This window comes from Nerophis lumbriciformis, linkage group LG35 (genome assembly GCF_033978685.3).
Source record: "Nerophis lumbriciformis linkage group LG35, RoL_Nlum_v2.1, whole genome shotgun sequence".
Taxonomy (NCBI): Eukaryota; Metazoa; Chordata; class Actinopteri; order Syngnathiformes; family Syngnathidae; genus Nerophis; species Nerophis lumbriciformis.
The window spans coordinates 23,671,933-23,697,844 of record NC_084582.2 but is presented as its reverse complement, the minus strand read 5'-3'; the positions used below and the strand labels follow the sequence as shown (position 1 = coordinate 23,697,844).

The 25,912-nt window shown below is 43.1% G+C and overlaps 1 protein-coding gene across 1 annotated transcript in view; it reads right to left on the bottom strand.

Moving 5' to 3' along the window:
* Positions 1-9,963: 9,963 nt before the first annotated feature.
* The window catches only part of ptch2 (patched 2), a 61,226-nt gene continuing 45,277 nt past the window's right edge, over positions 9,964-25,912 (bottom strand). The window contains exons 20-23 of the mRNA XM_061928140.1: positions 21,657-21,799; positions 11,707-12,085; positions 11,241-11,643; positions 9,964-11,160 (exon numbers count right to left, since the gene is read on the bottom strand). Of these exons, the coding sequence (XP_061784124.1) occupies positions 11,126-11,160; positions 11,241-11,643; positions 11,707-12,085; positions 21,657-21,799 (960 nt within the window). The 3' untranslated portion in view covers positions 9,964-11,125. The remainder of the gene's footprint in view (positions 11,161-11,240; positions 11,644-11,706; positions 12,086-21,656; positions 21,800-25,912) is intronic.

Genomic DNA, 25,912 nt, shown 5'->3' with positions numbered 1-25,912 from the left:
TTACACCTAGCGTGTGTGTGACAATCATTGGTACTTTAACTTAACTTTAACTTTACACATACAAACTGTAGCACACAAAAAAGCACATTTAATAAAAAAAACGTTATTATGGTCTTACCTTTACTTAGAAATTAAGTCCATGCGCCGCAACTAAAGCACTCACTTAAACTTTCCACGTGCAAGATTGAATCTATTTAAAAAAGTGTAACCGAGGGTTTATAAATGTCGCCTATACTGTATGAAACTACAAAATAACAAACACGGAGGCTCCAGTTTACACGAGGACCACTTTATTTACCTTCTTTCAAAAACCTCTGCAACGTGACATAACTTCCGCTCTTAGCGCCTTCAAAATAAGAGCTCAAGGCATATACTGTATAACAGCGCATAACAGGAACTTAACATCACAAAGAGGAAAGCCCATGAAAATAGGTTACAAAAGTTATTTAATAAGAAGCCAAAAAGTGCAAAAACAATAATGTTCGTGTTGGAGGAGTTGTGAATTAGGTACACCTGCAGTCTGCAGGTGTATCTAATGTTGTGTCCCTGTAGTCATTCACAACTCCTCCAACACCAACATTATTGTTTTTGCACTTTTTGGCTTCTTATGAAATAATTTTTTTAAATAGATTCAATCTTGCACGTGGAAAGTTTAAGTGTGGGCTTTAATTGATATAACAATTCTACGGCGGGGGTGCAGGAGGCGAGCCTCACACAGTGCGTCTTTTGCAGCCGTTTTATGATCGCTCAGACAAGAAATACTTTACACACATACAGTTGTTGACAAAATACACTGTACATTATATACCACAGCTAACTAAACTATGGAAATGTATAATATAGTTCATATAGCAATACAGTCTCACTGCACAGCAGGCTAGCAGTTAGCCGAGTCATTACGCAATCCATGTTGCGGCACTGAGTGACGTGCCTCAACTGGCTGCTGTTCACCGCACCGTCTCTTCTCAGTATTTGAACGACAAATGTGAAAATTCAGCGATTTTGAATAAAAATAATCTAAAACTGGTGAAGTTAAATGGAAAATAACTTTATAGTATAATCACTGGATACATATAACAATTTAATTTATTTTTTTCTTTTTACATTTTTTTTCTTTCCATGATGGCAGGTGAGGCCCCGCCTCACCTGCCTCTAGTGACTGCACGTCACTGTAAGGCTTGTAACACTGAGAATATAAACATAAAAGTATTTACCATCCATTGTGTATTTTTACATAAATAAAACAGAAGGTTTAATGTTGATATATTCACACAACAAACTACAAATGTTGACAAATATAGAAATTAAACAACATTTACACACCACACCCTCCTTTTATCACTACTCGCGTTGTCGCCCTCTACTGGTCAAATGTATCACTACAGGTATTAAAAGAGGTTTGAACGTTACTTTCTGACAAAAAAACAACACGAATACAACACGACGAATACAAGAGACATCACAAAGTCAGCAATTTCAATACAAAAACTAAATATATTTATGCACAAACATAGGTGGATTAATGAACGGGCCTACCGGGCCCAGGCCCAGGGGGCCAGAGGCCCCAAGGGGCCAGGCCAACTTGGCCCCGCGGCCGCGACGCATGCAAAACTACTTTTGCAAAAATAATAATCTTAGGCCCCAAGGGGCCAGGCCAACTTGGCCCCGCGGCCATGATCCATAGAGGGTCAGAGGCCCCAAGGGGCCAGGTCAACTTGGCCCCGCGGCCGCGACCCACAGAGGGCCAGAGGCCCCAAGGGGCCAGGCCAACATGGCCCCGCGGCCATGATCCATAGACGGTCAGAGGCCCCAAGGGGCCAGGTCAACTTGGCCCCGCGGCCACGACCCACAGAGAGTCATAGGCCCCAAAGGGCCAGGCCAACTTGGCCCCGCGGCTGCGACCCACAGAAGGCCAGAGGCCCCAAGGGGCCAGGTCAACTTGGCCCCGCGGCCACGATCCATAGAGGGTAAGAGGCCCCAACGGGCCAGGTCAACTTGGCCCCGCGGCCGCGACCCACAGAGGGCCTGAGGCCCCAAGGGGTCAGGCCAACTTGGCCCCGCGGCCACGATCCATAGAGGGCCAGAGGCCCCGAGGGGTCATGCCAACTTGGCCCCGATCCATAGAGGGTCAGAGGCCCCAAGGGGCCAGGCCAACTTGGCCCCGCGGCCACGATCCACAGAGGGCCAGAGGCTCTCAATTATTATTATCAACGCTAATTCTCAAATTGGATCACACAACCTCACTCACATATTCTTTATCAATTATTAAAGGTTGTTTCTGAATTTTGATCACAGAATTTAATGCAAATATTCTTGATTGATTGGCAAAGCTCATTCTCAAATTTTGATTACACAACCTTACTCTGACAAATTATCATTATCAAAAAGCTCTATCTCGAATTTGGATCACAGAATCTCACTCAAGTATTCTTAGCTGTGCCCCTCCCCCATCGAGTCTTTCATAAACCGGTCTGTTCTTTTAGAATCTCCTCATTTGGTACTTTGAACTCGTGAGTGACTGCTCAAAATTTGGTTTCCTTTCCCTCAGTTCAGACTCAGAGATAATTTGAAATCATTCCACAAGAAGTTTAACGCGCACACACACACGACACACACACACTTGAGTTGAGCATTACTTGGAAATTCTTATATTTTCCATTTTGCTGTTATTATCAGCATCTTCCCATTTTGTCCTTTTCTTTCAAAAAAGTTTACAGTCTGACATTTGTCACTGCTGTCAGTTAATAACTTTTTGGTCTTTGACCCATTTTGTCATTTTATCGATTCGATCGTCACTGACCACTCTCTCCTGTCTGGCAGACATCGTTGCTGCCATCATAGCCAGCAAGCTGCCTGCAGATAGCAACATTTTGGTGTCCTTTGTGAAAATATTTAGAAAGTAGACAAAAGTACACAAAGTTGTACAACTATTATCTTTATGATCTTTTTTGTTTGTTTGTTTGTTTCTCTGTTACTGTGTGTGGCCAATTAAGCGACTTTTGGCCATACCTGGCTGGTGACATTTAGCGACTTTCTGGTTGTTGTTAAAATTAATAATAGCAACAGTTCTCTTCATCTTAATGCAATTTACTGTGTCTGTCTCTCCACATTTTGCCATTAGGTACTTTGAGCTCTTGTTGGTCAGTCACTCTAAGGTACATTGTTGCTGCCATCATAGCTAGCAAGCTGCCTGCAGATAGCGACATTTTGGTGTCCTTTGAGAAATATTAAGAAAGAAGACAAAAGTACAAGACATTGTACGATTACTATCTTTTTAAAAATGATTTGTTTCACTGTCAGTGTGATTGAGCGACTTTACCGCTAGATTTCGCGTCTTTTGGCCATACCTGGCTAGCGACTGAAAACATCATTTAGCGACTTTTTGGTTGTGAAGATAAGTGGTAAAAGCAGATCTGCCTGTTGGTCTTCCCACATTTTGCCATTTGGTACTTTGCACTCTTGTTGGTCACTCCAAGGCATTTGTCCCTGCCTTCAGCTAGTCACTTGGCTCTTTTGGAATTTATTTCACTGTAATTGGCTCTCTCTTTCTCCTCAGTACAAATCAGTCTGTTCCCTTGCCATTCATCACTGACCACTCCGCTCTCCTGTCTGTCAGACATTGTTGCTGCATGCAGATAGCTTGGGGTCCTTAGTGAAAATATCAGAAGAGAAAAGTACACAATTATCTTAATCATCTTTTTTTATTCACTGTCAGTCCTTCAGTGAGTCCCAGTGTGTTGGCGATTAAGCAACGTTGGCATTCGATTTAGAGACTTTTGGCCATACATGACTGGCGACTCAAAACGTCATCTAGTGACTTTCGCTGTCTGAGTTTAGCATTGATTGGAAATCTGTTATCAGTTCTTATAGAAATCAGCTGATTTCTGCTTTTGACTGTTAATGCTAGATTGCTAGTTTTGAAAATTGCATCACTCACACACACACACACACACACACACACACACACACACACACACACACACACACACACACACACACACACACACACACACACACACACACACACACACACACACACACACACACAGTTGGTTAAGCTGTTGTGATAGGCAAAGAGCCAATGTGCACAGAAAGAAGGGAAATATGGATCATAAACGTCTAAGTGGAGGAGCTAGAAAAAAAATTCAGCAAGAAAAGAAAAAAAAGGAATCAGTTTTACTTGAGAGTGTTCCAAATATCTCCAGCTTCTTCAGTACAAAGACATCTGCTGAAAGCAATTCTATAAATGCTACTGCAAATTCAGCTAAGGTTAGCAATGCACCTGAGCTAGCATGTAGCTCCCAAGATCCTGAGACCACTACAAGTGTACGCACTGAACCAAATGCTTCGGATGCTAATGAGTCAACCAACTCAGCAGTAGCCAGTTGCTCGGATGAATGTGAGGTCACTGCACCTCTGGACAGCATAGAAAATGAGTTGAATCTTTCTTCAACACCATCTACAGTGACAACTCTACCTAGTGATCCCGCTAAATGGGCTGATACCCTCACTGAGTCAATGAAGGAAGTTCTTATTCAAAGAGGTGCAAAATCATTTCACAACCGTCACAGCCATTATCCTGCTTCTGTGAGGAACAGTGGGCTAGGAGGCAAAACCCGATGCCTAAACAATGAACATTTTACTTCACACCTGCCCAATGGACAACGAGTACAAAGAGAGTGGATGATGTACTCTCCCTCTACTGGTAATGTTTACTGCTTTGCATGCAAACTGTTTTCCCCAAAAACGCATTCTTTTGTGACAGGCTATTGTGATTGGAAACACTCAGAAAGATTTGGTGAACATGAGCGAAGTGCTGAGCACATAACCTGCATGCAAGCAGTCTTGAACCGCGCCACAGGTGCCACAGTTGATGCAGACCAGTTCAAACAGTTTCAGGCAGAGAGCAGCTATTTGGAGGCAGGTGTTACAAAGAGTTGTTGCAGTCATTAAATTCCTTGCAGAAAGGGGCCTTGCATTTAGGGGTAAAAATGAATCGTTAGGGTCTCCTCTCAATGGGAACTACCTTGGTATTCTGGAGGTCCTGGCTGAATTTGATCCCTTTCTAAAGGATCACATCAGAAAGTTTGGGCAGATGGGTCGAGGTAATACCTCATATCTGTCCTCCACCATTTGTGAGGAATTCATTGAATTGATGGGTGCAAAAACCAAACAGGCTATAGCAGATGAACTGCAAGCAAGCAAATACTACTCTATCATTGTGGATTCAACCCCAGATTTATCTCATGTGGACCAATTGACATTCATATTCCGTTTTGTTAGCAAAGAGGGCAGTGTTGTTGAACGCTTTGTGGGTTTTGAGCCCATTACTAGCCATACAGGTGAAAGTTTGGCTAACTGTGTCATGTCTGTGTTGGAAAATCTAGGGTTAGAGCTGTCAAATTGCAGGGGGCAGGCTTATGATAATGCCAGCAACATGTCAGGGAGGTATAATGGGTTGCAGGCTCACTTAAAGAAAAGCAACCCATTAATACACTATATTCCATGTGCAGCTCACTCTTTGAATTTGGTGGGAGTCAACAGCATTGACAGATGTGGAAATGAAGTCTCTAAGTATTTTGACTTGATTCAGTCTATTTACAACTTCACAACTGCATCCACACACCGATGGGACAGGGTATTTGGCAATTCCAACATAGATCTCACACTTAAAGCTTTATCCAACACGCGTTGGAGTTGCCGTGCAGAATCTACCAAAGCACTGTGGCAGAACTACAGTAAAATAAGAGCAGCACTACAGGGTATTTCCATTGATGACACAGAGAAACGAGACACACAAACTGAAGCTGACAGTCTAGTGCGGAAGCTGGATTCACTTGAGATGGCCTTCATGGCAGGCTTTTGGGACACTGTTCTGTCCAGATTTCAGGCCACAAGTCTGCAACTTCAAAAAGCAGACATGGACCTTGGTACAGCAGTTAGATTGCTGGAATCTCTGCGCACCTTTGTTCTCTCCCAAAGAGATCTATTTGATCATTTTGAGCAGAAAGCCTTAAACATGTTGGGTGGCACCCCATCTTACAGGGCTGAACGGACGAAGAAACGTAAAAAGTTTGCTGATGAATCAGCATCCCCAGATGTTGTGCTTGAGGGAAGGCAACTGTTTCAAATAGAGACATTTATTGCCTCTATTGATCAACTGAGTTCAAGCCTTAATCACCGTCTGGAGGCCTACAAACATCTGAACAATTTGTTCAGTGTCCTTTTCTCTTTGGATACAGAGTCCAATGCTTCAGTCCTTCACAAGGTCAAGATTATCACTGAATCATACTCATCTGACCTCAATGAAAGTCTTGGACAGGAGCTTATACAGTTCAAATCTTTTATACAGCTCAACAACACTGATGAGGAGAGGACCCCTTCAGGACTGCTCAAAACAATAATACATTTTGGACTACAGCCTACGTTTCCTAATACATACATTGCGCTACAGATTTTTCTCACTCTACCGGCCAGTAACTGTGAGGGAGAACGCTCATTCTCTCTTTTGTCAAGAGTCAAAAATGAGCTGCGCACAAGAATGACTCGGAAAAGATTAAATGCGTTATCTCTAATGGCAATTGAGAGTGAGCTGACAAGAGAGTTGGACTTCAATGATGTGGTGGATGATTTTGCGAAATTGAAAGCACGAAAGAAACCCCTTGCTTAAAGGTGCACTGTGTAAGATTTTTAGGTTGTTATTTCCAGAATTCACCCATTCACTAATGTTAGGCTACCTGTTTTCATGAATACTTACCACCACCATAAAATTCTAAGTATCCATTATGACTGGGAGAATTGCACTTTCGCCATTTCTGGGAAATGTCTGTCACCTGGATTCTGAAGATAGGATTGACTTTAGGCAGAAGCTTGGTGCTTTCTCTGGCAAACTGAACCTCAAGCTTCATTCTCTGCAGCTTTGCATTCTTGTTCAGACTTTCATCGACAAGGAACTTTTCAACTTCCCCACTATCGTGAAGGGGCCACCAAAAGATTTCAGTGTGTCCAGCATGTCTAGTCTCTTCTTCTCCTGTCTTTGAGCCATCTCTTGTTTCTCGTCAGCCCAACTCTCAAATTTTGCCTTCATGAGTTTACTCCAGTTGAGTTCAACCTCTCTTTTTGCTTGTGCTGCTGCCTTGAAACCTCTGAAGCTCCTGGCTCTTCTGTAAAATTATTGACCTATTGACTGCGTTCAGTGTGCCCAACTTCTTCAGTCTGTAGTCCACCTTGCCACATTGTCTCTCCATCCCAATGTTGTGCACAGGGGTGCCATCAATGTTACTAGCCTGTTCACTGACAGGGTCCATTGGGAAGGTCTCCTCATCCATCCCATAGTCCATCCTCTGCCTGGCCAGGACAGTCTTCAGATGGGGCAGCATGAGATCTGTCAGCTGCTTCACTTCATCCAAGTATTCGGCAGCCACGTCTGACACTGAGTTCAGGACATGTCCAGTGCCTGTCCAGCCACTATAGCATTCTTGCTGTCTACATCCAGATCCACCATGAAACTCTGTAGCACTTGCTCCATCTTCATATCGGCCTCCGCCAACCGCATCACTTTATTCATGGCACTGCTGAAGCCCAGTGTAGTGTGGGTGCCACAAAAGATCTGCCCTGCTGGTTTTTCCAAGTTGTTCATCTCTGCCAACAGCTTTGAAAAGCCTTTGTTGTGCTCTGTGCTGTCAGTCATATGTGCATCTACAAGTTTATAAACATCCTCCACATTGACTCCTCTGACCGACGCCAGTATTTCGAACCCCATATCCACTTGCATTTCTATGTCCTCAGTGGTCTCTCGGTGAATGGGTAAGACAGGCAGAGGAAATGGGCTATCTTGACCTGCATGCAGCCCTTGTACCATGAACTGGCCTACACCTTTCTTTGTGGTGCTCTCCGATGCATGTGTTATCATTTTACCTTTCTCCTTCTCCTCCTCAAGCTTTCCCACAAAATAGATACAGACTTTGAGCCTCAATTTGCTGCACAGCTGCCGTTATGCCAAAGTGTTTTCCTAAGATATTATTTTATTTTTAATGATAGAAGGGAGGAAAAGGGGGCAAAAATCATGTCCAATTTAGTTTTTTGGGTGGGGTGGGGGGTTTATTTCATGATAGGTACCAACTTCCAATACATAATATCTCTCAAATGACCCAATGCACCATCACTGAAGTGGGCGTAATCATTTTCCAAAATTTTTATTTTTAGGCCATTTATCCCCTCCCCCTATTGTGTCTGTGTGAAACCTGTGCTTGTCTGTGTGGTATACCTAATAGTGTGTGTGCAGTATGTGCACTCTTCTGTACAGTACAGTGTGCATGTCTGTTCACAGTATACAGTATTTCTTGCATAGTGCGTGCGTGTGTGTGCGCGTGCACGCGCGGGGTTGAGGGGCCAAGACCATGTCAGGCCCAGGGGGCCAAAATTTCTTAATCCGCCCCTGTGCACAAATGATGTCTACTTACAAATGTTTGACGAAGTTTGGTGATGAAGTTTACACTTATGGATTTCTACCATTGTTGCTGCTTGTCTGGATCAATGTGTCCGTCACTTAAAAGGTCCGCCAGGAAACAAAGACTCGAGGATAGAAAATCCCTACTTTGTTGTCCAGTCCTTGTTAAAAGTCATATTTTTGCTATTTATTTAGATTTTTACCTCAGGGTTGAATGAGCTTCTTCTACTCACCCACTACTGCTTCACTGTGACACATATGTCTCACTGTTGCTCCCTGTGGGGTGGTGGGAGTACTGCACACATCATCAACCCTAGTTTGAATGGTTTCATCAAAACTATTTGGCTGATGTTCTGTGGACCAAATGAAAAGCTTTGGCAGGCCGGATGTTGAATAGACGTCTAGAAATTGAGATTATTTGATTGATTGATTTTTGCTAATAATGTTATCCATATCAGTTTTGAAATAATCATGGACCAGGGTGACAAAACGTGAAATTTAGTGTTCAAAGTAATACTTGTACATGGCGAGGCGGGGAAATGGGCTACAGCTGTGTAGATGACGTCACACCAAGAGGGAACTGCCAGACTCGTGTTAATCTCACCGCTTGGATCCTTTCAGAAAAAGTAAACATTGCATGGCTTTAATGGGCCACGCACAAACAAGATCTGGGGAGAGGGATGTCTGCTTAGGCTGCTGCCCCCGCGAACCCACTTTTTTCAGAGAAGCGGAAAAAGATGGATAATATATTCCCCCCCGGGAAATGACCCATGTGACCCATACCTAAAACTGGTACTGCTTACTGACTGTTAGTTGAGTCAGTTGACATGGCTCCAGGCTGTATTTTAAGATGTGTAGCAAAGCCTTTTTTTTTTTTTTTTTTTTTTTTTTTTAATTTTTTTTTTTTTTTTTGACAAAGCCTGCCAATTTAAACATGTTAGGACATTTTCCATTCACTTTGAGTGTAGCAGTTGTTTGTCAAGCTCCACTTTGTGTGGGATATTTAGTGCGGAGGTTGGTTGTGCTGCCACACACTTAAGAGGACCAAGGTATCAGATGCAGACAAACTGTTGTGTGTGTGTGTGAGAGAAGGAAAGGAATTTACAGCCTCTACCTTTCATCTACACAGGTGGGCCCAGTCAGTGTGTGTGTGCGTGTGTGTGTGTGTGTGTGTGTGTGTGTGTGTGTGTGTGTGTGTGTGTGTGTGTGTGTGTGTGTGTGTGTGTGTGTGTGTGTGTGTGTGTGTGTGTGTGCATGTGTGCGGAGAGGGAAGTGAAGGACTGCATGTGCGTGAATGTCATTATTGTTTGCACAATACATCAACACATTGTCTAGGTGTGTGTACAAAGGATAGGATGTTTGTGTGAGATCCTGTTTTCCAAGGTTGCTCTCACACACACTTACACACACACGCACGCACGCACACACACACACACACACACACACACACACACACACACACACACACACACACACACACACACACACACACACACACACACACACACACACACACACACATTATAATGACCAAACACCCAAAGTAAAGAACGTCATCCAGAAAGTTTTTTTTTTCCTCATTCAATTTATTTTGTTAGTTTTCTATGGCAGGTGAGAGAACTTAGAGGTCACATAACAGGAAGAGTTTCTTGAGCATAGTTTTCTGAAGTCACAGTGTTTTAGACATTGATGTTTGGGGGAAAACAATGACATGACGGGCCAAGAAGGTGAAAGTGACACAACCCTACACACCTTCATGCTCCTCCTGCACCAGCACACACACACACACACACACACACACACACACACACACACACACACACACACATAACAATAATGACCCCGTCCCCTTTTCCTAAATGCAAACACAAATCAAACTCAGCAACAAATAGATATATTTATATATAATATATATATTTACTCTTTAAAAATAGAACTTCAGTCTAAATACTAACATCTGTACAAACTATAAAAATAAATTTTAATATAAATAATTTATATGGCATGACATTACAATTTTTTTCAATCTTAAAAACAAACAATGCACAAGCCCCCCCTCGACCTCCTGGCAACGGTGGTTAATTACCATGAATTTGTTCCGTTTTTCACGTTGCACAAAGCAAAGCTGCCATTAAAAAGTGAAACGGATATTAAACTGTCAGGATGTGAGCAGGAGAACGTGGAGCAAGTGAAGTGGACACAAAGATAAAACGACAATGTCAAATAATAGCTTATATTCCATACAAATACAAACACAAGAAGACTCCCTTATGATTCCGACAAAATGACACCTTCAAGTAGATGAAACTGCACTGATGACGCTGACAGGATGAGGATGAGGACGGGAAAAAAAAGGCACGTTGTTAAGAAATGGTCTCGATCTCACAGTACAATGTTGTGCAGTTCAAACGTGTGTGTGGCTTTAAGGGGGAGGGGGAGGGGCTACTGCATTATTTTAAGGCATATGACTTTGTGTAGCAGCAAAAAGCAACATTGTGACATCTTCATAGGACGTAGAAGACGTTCTACACACCACAGAGGGGCCAAACAAAAGTCAAAAGGACACAAGTATATCCAAAGTTCTTTTAAATAGCTTCCCTCTTTTTAGTATTAAAATATATCATTTTCTCCTTCAAATAAATCCTATCTTATGTACATTTTCCACAGCAGCAAAGACTAGCACCCTTTGGCCGTCTGGATCCTCGACACGCCTGGAACACAGAAGAGGAGTTTTTTGTTAGGTTAGGTTGTGGGCGGGGTTCGAACTTGAGGTCCAAAATGGTTGCCTCACCTTGTTTGTGCCGGTGATCCCGCAGCGATTCCACGTCCTGGAGCTCCGAAGAGTCTCTCTTGTACGAGGAAAAGGTCCTCTTGGTGGCCTCCAAGCAGTCTGACTCAGTGTCCGTGTCAAAACCTTGGTGCATGTAGCCTTGGTACGCCGCTCCGGGTAAAGTGGGATGCACGGCGACAGTCACGGAGGCCGTGGCCGTCACCATGGTGACGGCCCCCCCGGAGGAGTTGCTGTAGCCAGTGGGCTTTTTAGTCCTGTTCGGCCCCCTGCTGCCGCTCTGCGACCTGGGGCCGCTTTGAGTAGTCCGCCCAGGTAAGTGAGCTGGCTGCGTGGCTCCGCCCCAACATGTCACCTGCTGGGACGAGGGTTCTATCCTTGCTCCTGCTGCCTTTTCCCTCACCACCTGCCACACAAACCCAAGGATTGACTTTCAGCTCCAAAACAAAGTCAGTGTGGTCACACTTACCTTTATTTTAGGCAAGTTGGGATTCTTGCTGGCTTCCAGCAGAATGTGGGACGGCACGGCGTACGAGCTGCGGTCGCAGTACTTGTGCTCCTCCTCGCCCAGCCCGGAAGTGCTCGTCACCTCCGAGTAGTACTCCGAGTCCGACGTCTCGGCGGGGAAGGCCTGTTGGCGGGGGTCGTGGTGGTGGTCGGCCAAGTAGCCGTGGTGAGCCATTGGCGGTGGCAGCGGCGGCTCGGGCGAAGGTGCGGGGAGGCGGCCGGCGTCGTCCGCCGGGTCCACCTCGGCCGGGGGGCCCAGCATGGAGAGGAGGACCGGGAGCAGAACCAGACCGTTGAGCATTCCGAGGAGCGTGAGGATAGCCAGCACGGCAAAGAAATACCTGAGAGGAGAAGATGACAACATGAAGGAGATGTGTAACAACTAGCACACTCCAGTTTCAGTTCAGTTCCAGTGTATGTGGAACAATGTAATGCATCACATGTTTCCACTTGTTTCATTACAGCACGTCCGAAAAGGAGGAGGAAGAAGCTGAGCTTATTTAATCCTACCCTTTTTCATACCATAGCAGTTTTATCCCATTTCCTAGAACAGTGAATAAATAAATAATATACCATAGTAAGTAAAAAAATATCAAATACATACATTATTTTTATCTCTAAAAAGGGTTGAAGATGTTCATCATAATTGTTGTTGTGTGTACTTTGTGAACACTTGTAGTTCTTAAACTGAATCATATTGGTGCTTTGTTGGATTTATTTACTTCATCCACTCCATAATTTAATTCCACATACTGATACACCGTATTTTTCGGAGTATAAATCGCTCCGGAGTATAAGTCGCACCGGCCGAAAATGCATAATAAAGAAGAAAAAAAACATATATAAGTCGCACTGGAGTATAAGTCACATTTTTTTGGGAAATGTATTTGATAAAAGCCAACACCAAGAATAGACATTTGAAAGACAATTTAAAATAAATAAAGAATAGTGAACAACAGGCTCAATAAGTGTTATTATTGTTATTATTTAGTGTATGTACTGATCGTATAGACCTACGTATCCTAGAAGTCAACATTATTATTAATTAGTGTATGTACTGATTGTATAGGACTACGTATCCTAGAAGTCAGCATTATTATTAATTAGTGTATCTGCTGATTGTATAGAACTGAGTATCTTAGAAGTCTACATTATTATTAATTAGTGTATGTACTGATTGTATAGACCTACGTATCCTAGAAGTCAACATTATTATTAATTAGTGTATGTACTGATTGTATAGGCCTACGTATCCTAGAAGTCAACATTATTATTAATTTGTGCATGTACTGATTGTATAGACCTACGTATCCTAGATGTCAACATTATTATTAACTAGTGTACGTACTGATTGTATAGACCTACGTATCCTAGAAGTCAACATTATTATTAATTAGTGTATGTACTGATTGTATAGAGCTACGTATCCTAGAAGTCAACATTATTATTATTTAGTGTATGTACTGATTGTATAGGCCTACATATCCTAGAAGTCTACATTATTATTAATTAGTGTATGTACTGATTGTATAGACCTACGTATCCTAGAAGTCAACATTATTCTAATTAGTGTATGTACTGATTGTATAGGACTACGTATCCTAGAAGCAGAGGTGGGTAGTAACGCGCTACATTTACTCCGTTACATCTACTTGAGTAACTTTTGGGATAAATTGTACTTCTAAGAGTAGTTTTATTGCAACATACTTTTACTTTTACTTGAGTATATTTATAGAGAAGAAACGCTACTTTTACTCCGCTACTTTTATCTACATTCAGCTCGCTACTCGCTACTATTTTTTATCGATCTGTTAATGCACGCTTTGTTTGTTTTGGTCTGTCAAACAGACCTTCATAGTGCCTGTGTTTCAACAAATACAGTCACTGGTGACGTTCACTCCGTTCCACCGATCAGATGCAGTCACTGGTGACGTTGGACCAATCAAACAGAGCCAGGCGGTCACATGACCTGACTTAAACAAGTTGAAAAACTTATTGGGGTGTTACCATTTAGTGGTCAATTGTACAGAACATATACTGTACTGTGCAATCTACTAATAAAAGTTTCAATCAATCAATCAAAAGTGTGAAGGAAAAAAGACCCTTTTATTTCAACCGTACATTCTGTCAAAAGCCTAAAGACTGACTGCACAGTTCCTGTCTTCACAATAAAAGTGCCGCTCCATCGCGCCTGCGCTTTCAAAACAAGAGTCTCCGAAAGCCAGCGCAAACAAGCTAGCAAGCTACGGAGTTTGCCGCCAATGTATTTCTTGTAAAGTGTATAAAAACGAATATGGAAGCTGGACAAATAAGATGCCAAAAATCAACCACTTTCATGTGGTATTAGACAGAAAGGAGGAACTTTTTTCTCCTCCATTTGAAAACGTGGACGCTATCAGCACTACTGTCTGATTACAATCAATGCAAGTCATCAGAATCAGGTAATACACCAACTTATATTCTTGTCTTCATGAAAGAAAGGAATCTATATGTGTTAAACATGCATGTATATTCATTAAAACACCTTTATCATGTAAACAAAAACGGCAAAATAAATAAATATAAATTATATACTGTATATATATATATATATATATATATATATATATATATATATATATATATATATGTGTGTGTATATATATATGTATGTATATATATATATATATATATATATGATATGTGTGTGTATGTTACTCATCAGTTACTCAGTACTTGAGTAGTTTTTTCACAACATACTTTTTACTTTTACTCAAGTAAATATTTGGGTGACTACTCCTTACTTTTACTTGAGTAATAAATCTCTAAAGTAACAGTACTCTTACTTGAGTACAATTTCTGGCTACTCTACCCACCTCTGCCTAGAAGTAAACATTATTATTAATTAGTGAATCTGCTGATTGTATAGGACTGAGTATCCTTGAAGTCAACATTATTATTAATTAGTGTTTGTGCTGATTGTATAGGACTAAGTATCCTAGAAGTCAACATTATTATTAATTAGTGTATGTACTGATTGTATAGGACTACGTATCCTAGAAGTCAACATTATTATTAACTAGTGTATGTACTGATTGTATAGACCTACGTATCCTACAAGTCAACATTATTATTAATTAGTGTATGTACTGATTATATAGACCTCGTATCCTAGAAGTCAACATTATTATTAATTATTGTATGTACTGATTGTATGGACCTACGTATCTTAGAAGTCAACATTATTATTAATTAGTGTATGTACTGATTGTATAGAGCTACGTATCCTAGAAGTCAACATTATTATTAATTAGTGTATGTACTGATTGTATAGGCCTACGTATCCTAGAAGTCTACATTATTATTAATTAGTGTATGTACTGATTGTCTAGACCTATGTATCCTAGAAGTCAACATTATTATTAATTAGTGTATGTACTGAATGTATAGACCTATGTATCCTAGAAGTCAACATTATTATTAATTAGTGTATGTACTGAATGTATAGACCTACGTATCCTAGAAGTCAACATTATTATTAATTAGTGTTTGTGCTGATTGTATAGGACTACATATCCTAGAAGTCAACATTATTATTCTCTCAGCCAATCAAGAAGCCACATATAGTCAAACCACACACCTGTGGACAATGGAGAGTTTTGGAGGCCACATTTACAGAAAGTTAAAGACGTCATTCACCATTCGTCTTATTTAGTATTTTCCAGACAACCAGCGTCCTCTACAGTCGACATTCAATTGTGGTCTATTTATTTTGTCAAGAGTTACAGGAGTGCTGTTTTTAAGTCCTAGTCAGAAATCCTCTCTCGTGTTTTAGGAATCTGCTGCAAAAGTTGTTTGTGGGCCACCACTTGAATAGTCCAAATGATGAGAAAGAGAGGACCTCAGATGGAACCTTGAGGAACACCACTAGTGTAACGAAGGAAGTTGCATCTGAAGTCTTCAAGCTACAGCAACACCTTTGTTACATAAATCATGTAAGGAAAACAATGCGTAACTGCCAAAATGGAGGGGACTTAAAGGTGTGCTTTGAGGAGCGCCTCAGTTAGGTCAATCAGGAGTTTTATGAGCCCATGTTAAAATGCAAGGACGTGTTTACTCTGCTCCAAGTTCAGGAGCATTCTAGGAATTTGCTGCAGAAATGTTTCTTGCCCAAGTTTTGCACCGAACTCGGGGAAGGTGTGGCGCAACTTGGATAGACCTAATGTGGCATCTCTCATTGGCCTAACGTGTGTGGGAGCGACACAAGCACAGGGACAACATGTAAACACCACATGTGCCTGGTAGCGACACAAGCACAGGGACAACATGTAAACACCACATGTGCCTGGTAGCGACACAAGCACAGGGACAACATGTAAACACCACATGTGCCTGGTAGCGACACAAGCACAGGGACAACATGTAAACACCACATGTGCCTGGTAGCGACACAAGCACAGGGACAGCATGTAAACACCACATGTGCGTGGGAGCGACACAAGCACAGGGACAACATGTAAACACCACATGTGCGTGGTAGCAACACAAGCACAGGGACAACATGTAAACACCACATGTGCCTGGTAGCAACACAAGCACAGGGACAACATGTAAACACCACATGTGCGTGGTAGCGACACAAGCACAGGGACAGCATGTAAACACCACATGTGCGTGGGAGCGACACAAGCACAGGGACAACATGTAAACACCACATGTGCGTGGGAGCGACACAAGCACAGGGACAACATGTAAACACCACATGTGCGTGGTAGCGACACAAGCACAGGGACAGCATGTAAACACCACATGTGCGTGGTAGCGACACAAGCACAGGGACAGCATGTAAACACCACATGTGCCTGGTAGCGACACAAGCACAGGGACAACATGTAAACACCACATGTGCCTGGTAGCGACACAAGCACAGGGACAGCATGTAAACACCACATGTGCCTGGTAGCAACACAAGCACAGGGACAACATGTAAACACCACATGTGCCTGGTAGCGACACAAGCACAGGGACAGCATGTAAACACCACATGTGCGTGGGAGCGACACAAGCACAGGGACAACATGTAAACACCACATGTGCGTGGTAGCAACACAAGCACAGGGACAACATGTAAACACCACATGTGCCTGGTAGCAACACAAGCACAGGGACAACATGTAAACACCACATGTGCGTGGTAGCGACACAAGCACAGGGACAGCATGTAAACACCACATGTGCGTGGTAGCGACACAAGCACAGGGACAGCATGTAAACACCACATGTGCCTGGTAGCAACACAAGCACAGGGACAACATGTAAACACCACATGTGCCTGGTAGCGACACAAGCACAGGGACAGCATGTAAACACCACATGTGCGTGGGAGCGACACAAGCACAGGGACAACATGTAAACACCACATGTGCGTGGTAGCAACACAAGCACAGGGACAACATGTAAACACCACATGTGCCTGGTAGCAACACAAGCACAGGGACAACATGTAAACACCACATGTGCGTGGTAGCGACACAAGCACAGGGACAGCATGTAAACACCACATGTGCGTGGTAGCGACACAAGCACAGGGACAGCATGTAAACACCACATGTGCCTGGTAGCAACACAAGCACAGGGACAACATGTAAACACCACATGTGCGTGGGAGCGACACAAGCACAGGGACAACATGTAAACACCACATGTGCGTGGGAGCGACACAAGCACAGGGACAACATGTAAACACCACATGTGCCTGGTAGCGACACAAGCACAGGGACAACATGTAAACACCACATGTGCCTGGTAGCGACACAAGCACAGGGACAACATGTAAACACCACATGTGTGTGGGAGCGACACAAGCACAGGGACAACATGTAAACACCACATGTGCCTGGTAGCGACACAAGCACAGGGACAACATGTAAACACCACATGTGCGTGGTAGCGACACAAGCACAGGGACAACATGTAAACACCACATGTGTGGGAGCGACACAAGCACAGGGACAACATGTAAACACCACATGTGCCTGGTAGCGACACAAGCACAGGGACAACATGTAAACACCACATGTGCCTGGTAGCGACACAAGCACAGGGACAACATGTAAACACCACATGTGCGTGGTAGCAACACAAGCACAGGGACAACATGTAAACACCACATGTGCCTGGTAGCAACACAAGCACAGGGACAACATGTAAACACCACATGTGCGTGGGAGCGACACAAGCACAGGGACAACATGTAAACACCACATGTGCGTGGGAGCGACACAAGCACAGGGACAACATGTAAACACCACATGTGCCTGGTAGCGACACAAGCACAGGGACAACATGTAAACACCACATGTGCGTGGTAGCAACACAAGCACAGGGACAACATGTAAACACCACATGTGCCTGGTAGCAACACAAGCACAGGGACAACATGTAAACACCACATGTGCGTGGTAGCGACACAAGCACAGGGACAGCATGTAAACACCACATGTGCGTGGTAGCGACACAAGCACAGGGACAGCATGTAAACACCACATGTGCCTGGTAGCAACACAAGCACAGGGACAACATGTAAACACCACATGTGCCTGGTAGCGACACAAGCACAGGGACAGCATGTAAACACCACATGTGCGTGGGAGCGACACAAGCACAGGGACAACATGTAAACACCACATGTGCGTGGTAGCAACACAAGCACAGGGACAGCATGTAAACACCACATGTGCCTGGTAGCAACACAAGCACAGGGACAACATGTAAACACCACATGTGCGTGGGAGCGACACAAGCACAGGGACAACATGTAAACACCACATGTGCCTGGTAGCGACACAAGCACAGGGACAACATGTAAACACCACATGTGCGTGGTAGCAACACAAGCACAGGGACAACATGTAAACACCACATGTGCCTGGTAGCAACACAAGCACAGGGACAACATGTAAACACCACATGTGCGTGGTAGCGACACAAGCACAGGGACAGCATGTAAACACCACATGTGCGTGGTAGCGACACAAGCACAGGGACAGCATGTAAACACCACATGTGCCTGGTAGCAACACAAGCACAGGGACAACATGTAAACACCACATGTGCCTGGTAGCGACACAAGCACAGGGACAGCATGTAAACACCACATGTGCGTGGGAGCGACACAAGCACAGGGACAACATGTAAACACCACATGTGCGTGGTAGCAACACAAGCACAGGGACAACATGTAAACACCACATGTGCCTGGTAGCAACACAAGCACAGGGACAACATGTAAACACCACATGTGCGTGGTAGCGACACAAGCACAGGGACAGCATGTAAACACCACATGTGCCTGGTAGCAACACAAGCACAGGGACAACATGTAAACACCACATGTGCGTGGGAGCGACACAAGCACAGGGACAACATGTAAACACCACATGTGCCTGGTAGCGACACAAGCACAGGGACAACATGTAAACACCACATGTGCCTGGTAGCGACACAAGCACAGGGACAACATGTAAACACCACATGTGTGTGGGAGCGACACAAGCACAGGGACAACATGTAAACACCACATGTGCCTGGTAGCGACACAAGCACAGGGACAACATGTAAACACCACATGTGCGTGGTAGCGACACAAGCACAGGGACAACATGTAAACACCACATGTGTGGGAGCGACACAAGCACAGGGACAACATGTAAACACCACATGTGCCTGGTAGCGACACAAGCACAGGGACAACATGTAAACACCACATGTGCGTGGTAGCGACACAAGCACAGGGACAACATGTAAACACCACATGTGCGTGGTAGCGACACAAGCACAGGGACAACATGTAAACACCACGTGTGTGGGAGCGACACAAGCACAGGGACAACATGTAAACACCACATGTGCGTGGTAGCAACACAAGCACAGGGACAACATGTAAACACCACATGTGCCTGGTAGCAACACAAGCACAGGGACAACATGTAAACACCACATGTGCGTGGTAGCGACACAAGCACAGGGACAGCATGTAAACACCACATGTGCCTGGTAGCAACACAAGCACAGGGACAACATGTAAACACCACATGTGCGTGGGAGCGACACAAGCACAGGGACAACATGTAAACACCACATGTGCGTGGGAGCGACACAAGCACAGGGACAACATGTAAACACCACATGTGCCTGGTAGCGACACAAGCACAGGGACAACATGTAAACACCACATGTGCCTGGTAGCGACACAAGCACAGGGACAACATGTAAACACCACATGTGTGTGGGAGCGACACAAGCACAGGGACAACATGTAAACACCACATGTGCCTGGTAGCGACACAAGCACAGGGACAACATGTAAACACCACATGTGCGTGGTAGCGACACAAGCACAGGGACAACATGTAAACACCACATGTGTGGGAGCGACACAAGCACAGGGACAACATGTAAACACCACATGTGCCTGGTAGCGACACAAGCACAGGGACAACATGTAAACACCACATGTGCGTGGTAGCGACACAAGCACAGGGACAACATGTAAACACCACATGTGCGTGGTAGCGACACAAGCACAGGGACAACATGTAAACACCACGTGTGTGGGAGCGACACAAGCACAGGGACAACTATAATGCTCTTTGACGCCCCCCTCCCTCGTGTGCTATGACTGTGTGGCGTGCTGGCCATAGAGGCACGCCACAAGAAAGAACTTGTGAGAAAATGAGAGAGAGCACTCCACTTAAAGGCTAAGAGAAAGCAGACAGTGCGATGCTAAAAGAGGTAGAGAAGAAAGAATGGATGAAGACAAGAAGGATATGAACAAAGATTGTTCCTGCTCAGCTGGAGCAGAGAAGACTTCATGACATGTTTCCTCATCCTCTGTCTGCTTCACTTCTAACCACACGGCTTTGAAGCTACGCACATTCTCAAACTGACGTGCAGGCGCTGAAATCACATTTGGGCATTGTGCCCATTTAACCCCCCCCCCACCCCCCAGTCTTGAGAGCACGAGGGGCGGAGTCAGACCTCCAACGGCGTCTCGCTCTTTCGGAATTCTGTTGTTTATGTAAACTTTAATCTTTTCCATTCGCCGTCGGGGTCTGGGGAGTCGTATGTGAGAACCAGGGCAGGGGTGTTTACGCATGTGTGTGAGTGTGTGTGTGGGGCGAATTAGGCGTGCTGTTTATTGGGCGCGTTACAAGGCCAGGAGATGTTTACTGCAGCATATTTACGCTCTGGACCTCCAGCAGAGATCCCCAGACTTCCTCACCTCCATTCTTCCCTCACAAAACAATCAACCAATCAGCACTGCACACCTATTACACCCCCGCCGCCCCCCTGCCTTCTGCACACAAACTGTGCTTTTTATGTGCTGCAGTCTGTGAGCTCAAGGCTGTGGTTTCGGGTTCTGGGCCCGACCGCATTCAGCTGAAAAACATTGAGCTATTTGCCTTTTTTTTTTTTTTTTTTTTCCACTCTGACCATGAAACGGCGGTAGAAAGGGAGCGCACGCACACAAACGCAGGACATCCATGTCTGTTGGTGGCCCACGCACCATCTGACAAATTTAGCCTCTTTTTTTCTGTACAATAGCAGCAAATAAGAAGGATCAGAGGAATGTTTGTGCGAGAGACACCACCCAGTGGGAGAACACTTCCATGTTTACCAGCAGCTGCTACACACCCTTCATGTTTGCCCCATTTGTTGTGTGTGTGTGTGTTTGTCCAGAGTGACAGAACCAGGTGCATGTTTGTTGCTGTGTGTGCGTGTGCTTAAATAGAGTATAACCTGCATGCAACTCTGACCCCCCACCAGGCTTGCAACCATCCCACAGTGAAGCTGGCCCCACACTCACAAACCAGTGGGGCCACCCAATGCAACATATGGATGGTGTCACACACACACACACACAGGTCTCACCTCATGATGAAGTCAAACTCCGACCCCGCCAGCATGAGAACGCCCAGCAGTGTTGAAATGGCGCCGTCGACCACCGGGGCAAACATGTGCTCCAGAGCCAGGGCCGAGCGCCTGTTTCTGCTGCCAAGGGCTGTCAGGAAACCCTGCCGCAGAAGGAAAGGTGGAGAGGAGAAATGAGTTGCCCATCACACAAAACGTGGGCTTGTGGTGGCGAGGCTGGGCCTAGATGAGTTCTGGTGCTGCAACTGGAGCAGGTCTGAGGTGGGCACGCCTGGCTTGGTTTTTGGGATAAGACAAATCCAAGTGTTCTGGCGTGACGCACGCGTGGATCAACTACAACAAATTCCAGTCGAAGCCGCGACAATTCTCTTACGCTTTGCACTCTGCAGCTTATAAAACGGATGCGGCTGATTAACGGATTTTTCTTCTTTGCTGACGGCCATAAGGAAATATAAATAGTTTAAAAAAAAAAAAAAAACAGACACTGAACAGGTGTGTTATTGTTTGCCGTCTTTTGGACGAGTTCGCTCATTGCAGGTGCTGCGGTGTCCTTCCATTTAGTGCTTCCAACCGAAAAGTAGAAGTGACGTTTTCTTCTTGCCAAGGGACATGTAAGCAAATATTAACATCGCTGTATGTATACTTTTGACCCAGCAGAATTGTTCACATTTTCAGTAGACTTATAATAAATTCATAAAAGAACCAAACTGCATGTATGTTTTTTGTGACAAACAAGTATGTGCTCCAATCACAAAAAAAAAAAAAAAAGTTGTAGAAATGATTGGAAACTCAAGAAAGCCATGACATTATGTCCTTCACTAGTGTATGTAAACTTTTGACCGCGACTGTATACCGTATTTTTCGGACTATAAGTCGCAGTTTTTTTCATAGTTTGGCCGGGGGTGCGACTTATACTCAGGAGCGACTTATGTGTGAAATTATTAACACATTACCGTAAAATATCAAAAAATATTATTCAGCTCATTCACGTAAGAGACTAGACGTATAAGATTTCATGGGATTTAGCGATTAGGAGTGACAGATTGTATGGTAAACGTATAGCATGTTCTATATGTTATAGATATTTGAATGACTCTTACCATAATATGTTACGTTAACATAGCAGGCACGTTCTCAGTTGGTTATTTATGCCTCATATAACGTACACTTATTCAGCCTGTTGTTCACTATTCTTTATTTATTTTAAATTGCCTTTCAAATGTCTATTCTTGGTGTTGGGTTTTATCAAACAAATTTCCCCAAAAAATGCGACTTATACTCCAGTGCGACTTATATATGTTTTTTTCCTTCTTTATTAGGCATTTTTGGCAGGTGCGACTTATACTCCGGTGCGACTTATATGTGTTTTTCCCTTCTTTATTAAGCATTTTCGGCCGGTGCGACTTATACTCCGAAAAATACGGTAAGTCGCACCGGCCGAAAATGCATAATAAAGAAGGAAAAAAACATATAAGTCGCACTGGAGTATAAGTCGCATTTTTTGGGGAAACGTATTTGATAAAAGCCAACACCAAGAATAGACATTTGAAAGGCAATTTAAAATAAATAAAGAATAGTGAACAACAGGCTGAATAAGTGTACGTTATATGAGGCATAAATAACCAACTGAGAACGTGCCTGGTATGTTAACGTAACATATTATGGTAAGAGTCATTCAAATAACTATAACATATAGAACATGCTATACGTTTACCAAACAATCTGTCACTCCTAATCGCTAAATCCCATGAAATCTTATACGTCTAGTCTCTTACGCCTTATTGCCTTTCAAATGTCTATTCTTGGTGTTGGGTTTTATCAAACAAATTTCTCCAAAAAATGCGACTTATACTCCAGTGCGACTTATATATGTTTTTTTCCTTCTTTATTAGGCATTTTTGGCAGGTGCGACTTATACTCCGGTGCAACTTATATATGTTTTTTTCCTTCTTTATTATACATTTTAGGCCGGTGCGACTTATACTCCGGTGCGACTTATACTCCGAAAAATACGGTAATAATATATGGCATTTTTGGCAGGTGCGACTTATACTCCGGTGCAACTTATATATGTTTTTTTCCTTCTTTATTAGGCATTTTTGGCAGGTGCGACTTATACTCCGGTGCGACTTATATATGTTTTTTCCCTTCTTTATTAAGCATTTTCGACCGGTGCGACTTATACTCCGAAAAATACGGTAAATCGCTCCGGAGTATAAGTCGCACCGGCCGAAAATGCATAATAAAGAAGGAAAAAAACATATATAAGTCGCACTGGAGTATAAGTCGCATTTTTGGGGGAAACGTATTTGATAAAAGCCAACACCAAGAATAGACATTTGAAAGGCAATTTAAAATAAATAAAGAATAGTGAACAACAGGCTGAATAAGTGTACGTTATATGAGGCATAAATAACCAACTGAGAACGTGCCTGGTATGTTAACGTAACATATTATGGTAAGAGTCAGTCAAATAACTATAACATATAGAACATGCTATACGTTTACCAAACAATCTGTCACTCCTAATCGCTAAATCCCATGAAATCTTATACGTCTAGTCTCTTACGCCTTATTGCCTTTCAAATGTCTATTCTTGGTGTTGGGTTTTATCAAACAAATTTCTCCAAAAAATGCGACTTATACTCCAGTGCGACTTATATATGTTTTTTTCCTTCTTTATTAGGCATTTTTGGCAGGTGCGACTTATACTCCGGTGCAACTTATATATGTTTTTTTCCTTCTTTATTATACATTTTAGGCCGGTGCGACTTATACTCCGGTGCGACTTATACTCCGAAAAATACGGTAATAATATATGGCATTTTTGGCAGGTGCGACTTATACTCCGGTGCAACTTATATATGTTTTTTTCCTTCTTTATTAGGCATTTTTGGCAGGTGCGACTTATACTCCGGTGCGACTTATATATGTTTTTTTCCTTCTTTATTAAGCATTTTCGACCGGTGCGACTTATACTCCGAAAAATACGGTAAATCACTCCGGAGTATAAGTCGCACCGGCCGAAAATGCATAATAAAGAAGGAAAAAAACATATATAAGTCGCACTGGAGTATAAGTCGCATTTTTTGGGGAAACGTATTTGATAAAAGCCAACACCAAGAATAGACATTTGAAAGGCAATTTAAAATAAATAAAGAATAGTGAACAACAGGCTGAATAAGTGTACGTTATATGACGCATAAATAACCAACTGAGAACGTGCCTGGTATGTTAACGTAACATATTATGGTAAGAGTCATTCAAATAACTATAACATATAGAACATGCTATACGTTTACCAAACAATCTGTCACTCCTAATCGCTAAATCCCATGAAATCTTATACGTCTAGTCTCTTACGCCTTATTGCCTTTCAAATGTCTATTCTTGGTGTTGGGTTTTATCAAACAAATTTCTCCAAAAAATGCGACTTATATATGTTTTTTTCCTTCATTATTAGGCATTTTTGGCAGGTGCGACTTATACTCCGGTGCAACTTATATATGTTTTTTTCCTTCTTTATTATACATTTTAGGCCGGTGCAACTTATACTCCGGTGCGACTTATACTCCGAAAAATACGGTAATAATATATGGCATTTTTGGCAGGTGCGACTTATACTCCGGTGCAACTTATATATGTTTTTTTCCTTCTTTATTAGGCATTTTTGGCAGGTGCGACTTATACTCCGGTGCGACTTATATATGTTTTTTTCCTTCTTTATTAAGCATTTTCGACCGGTGCGACTTATACTCCGAAAAATACGGTAAATCGCTCCGGAGTATAAGTCGCACCGGCCGAAAATGCATAATAAAGAAGGAAAAAAACATATATAAGTCGCACTGGAGTATAAGTCGCATTTTTTGGGGAAACGTATTTGATAAAAGCCAACACCAAGAATAGACATTTGAAAGGCAATTTAAAATAAATAAAGAATAGTGAACAACAGGCTGAATAAGTGTACGTTATATGAGGCATAAATAACCAACTGAGAACGTGCCTGGTATGTTAACGTAACATATTATGGTAAGAGTCATTCAAATAACTATAACATATAGAACATGCTATACGTTTACCAAACAATCTGTCACTCCTAATCGCTAAATCCCATGAAATCTTATACGTCTAGTCTCTTACGCCTTATTGCCTTTCAAATGTCTATTCTTGGTGTTGGGTTTTATCAAACAAATTTCTCCAAAAAATGCGACTTATACTCCAGTGCGACTTATATATGTTTTTTTCCTTCTTTATTA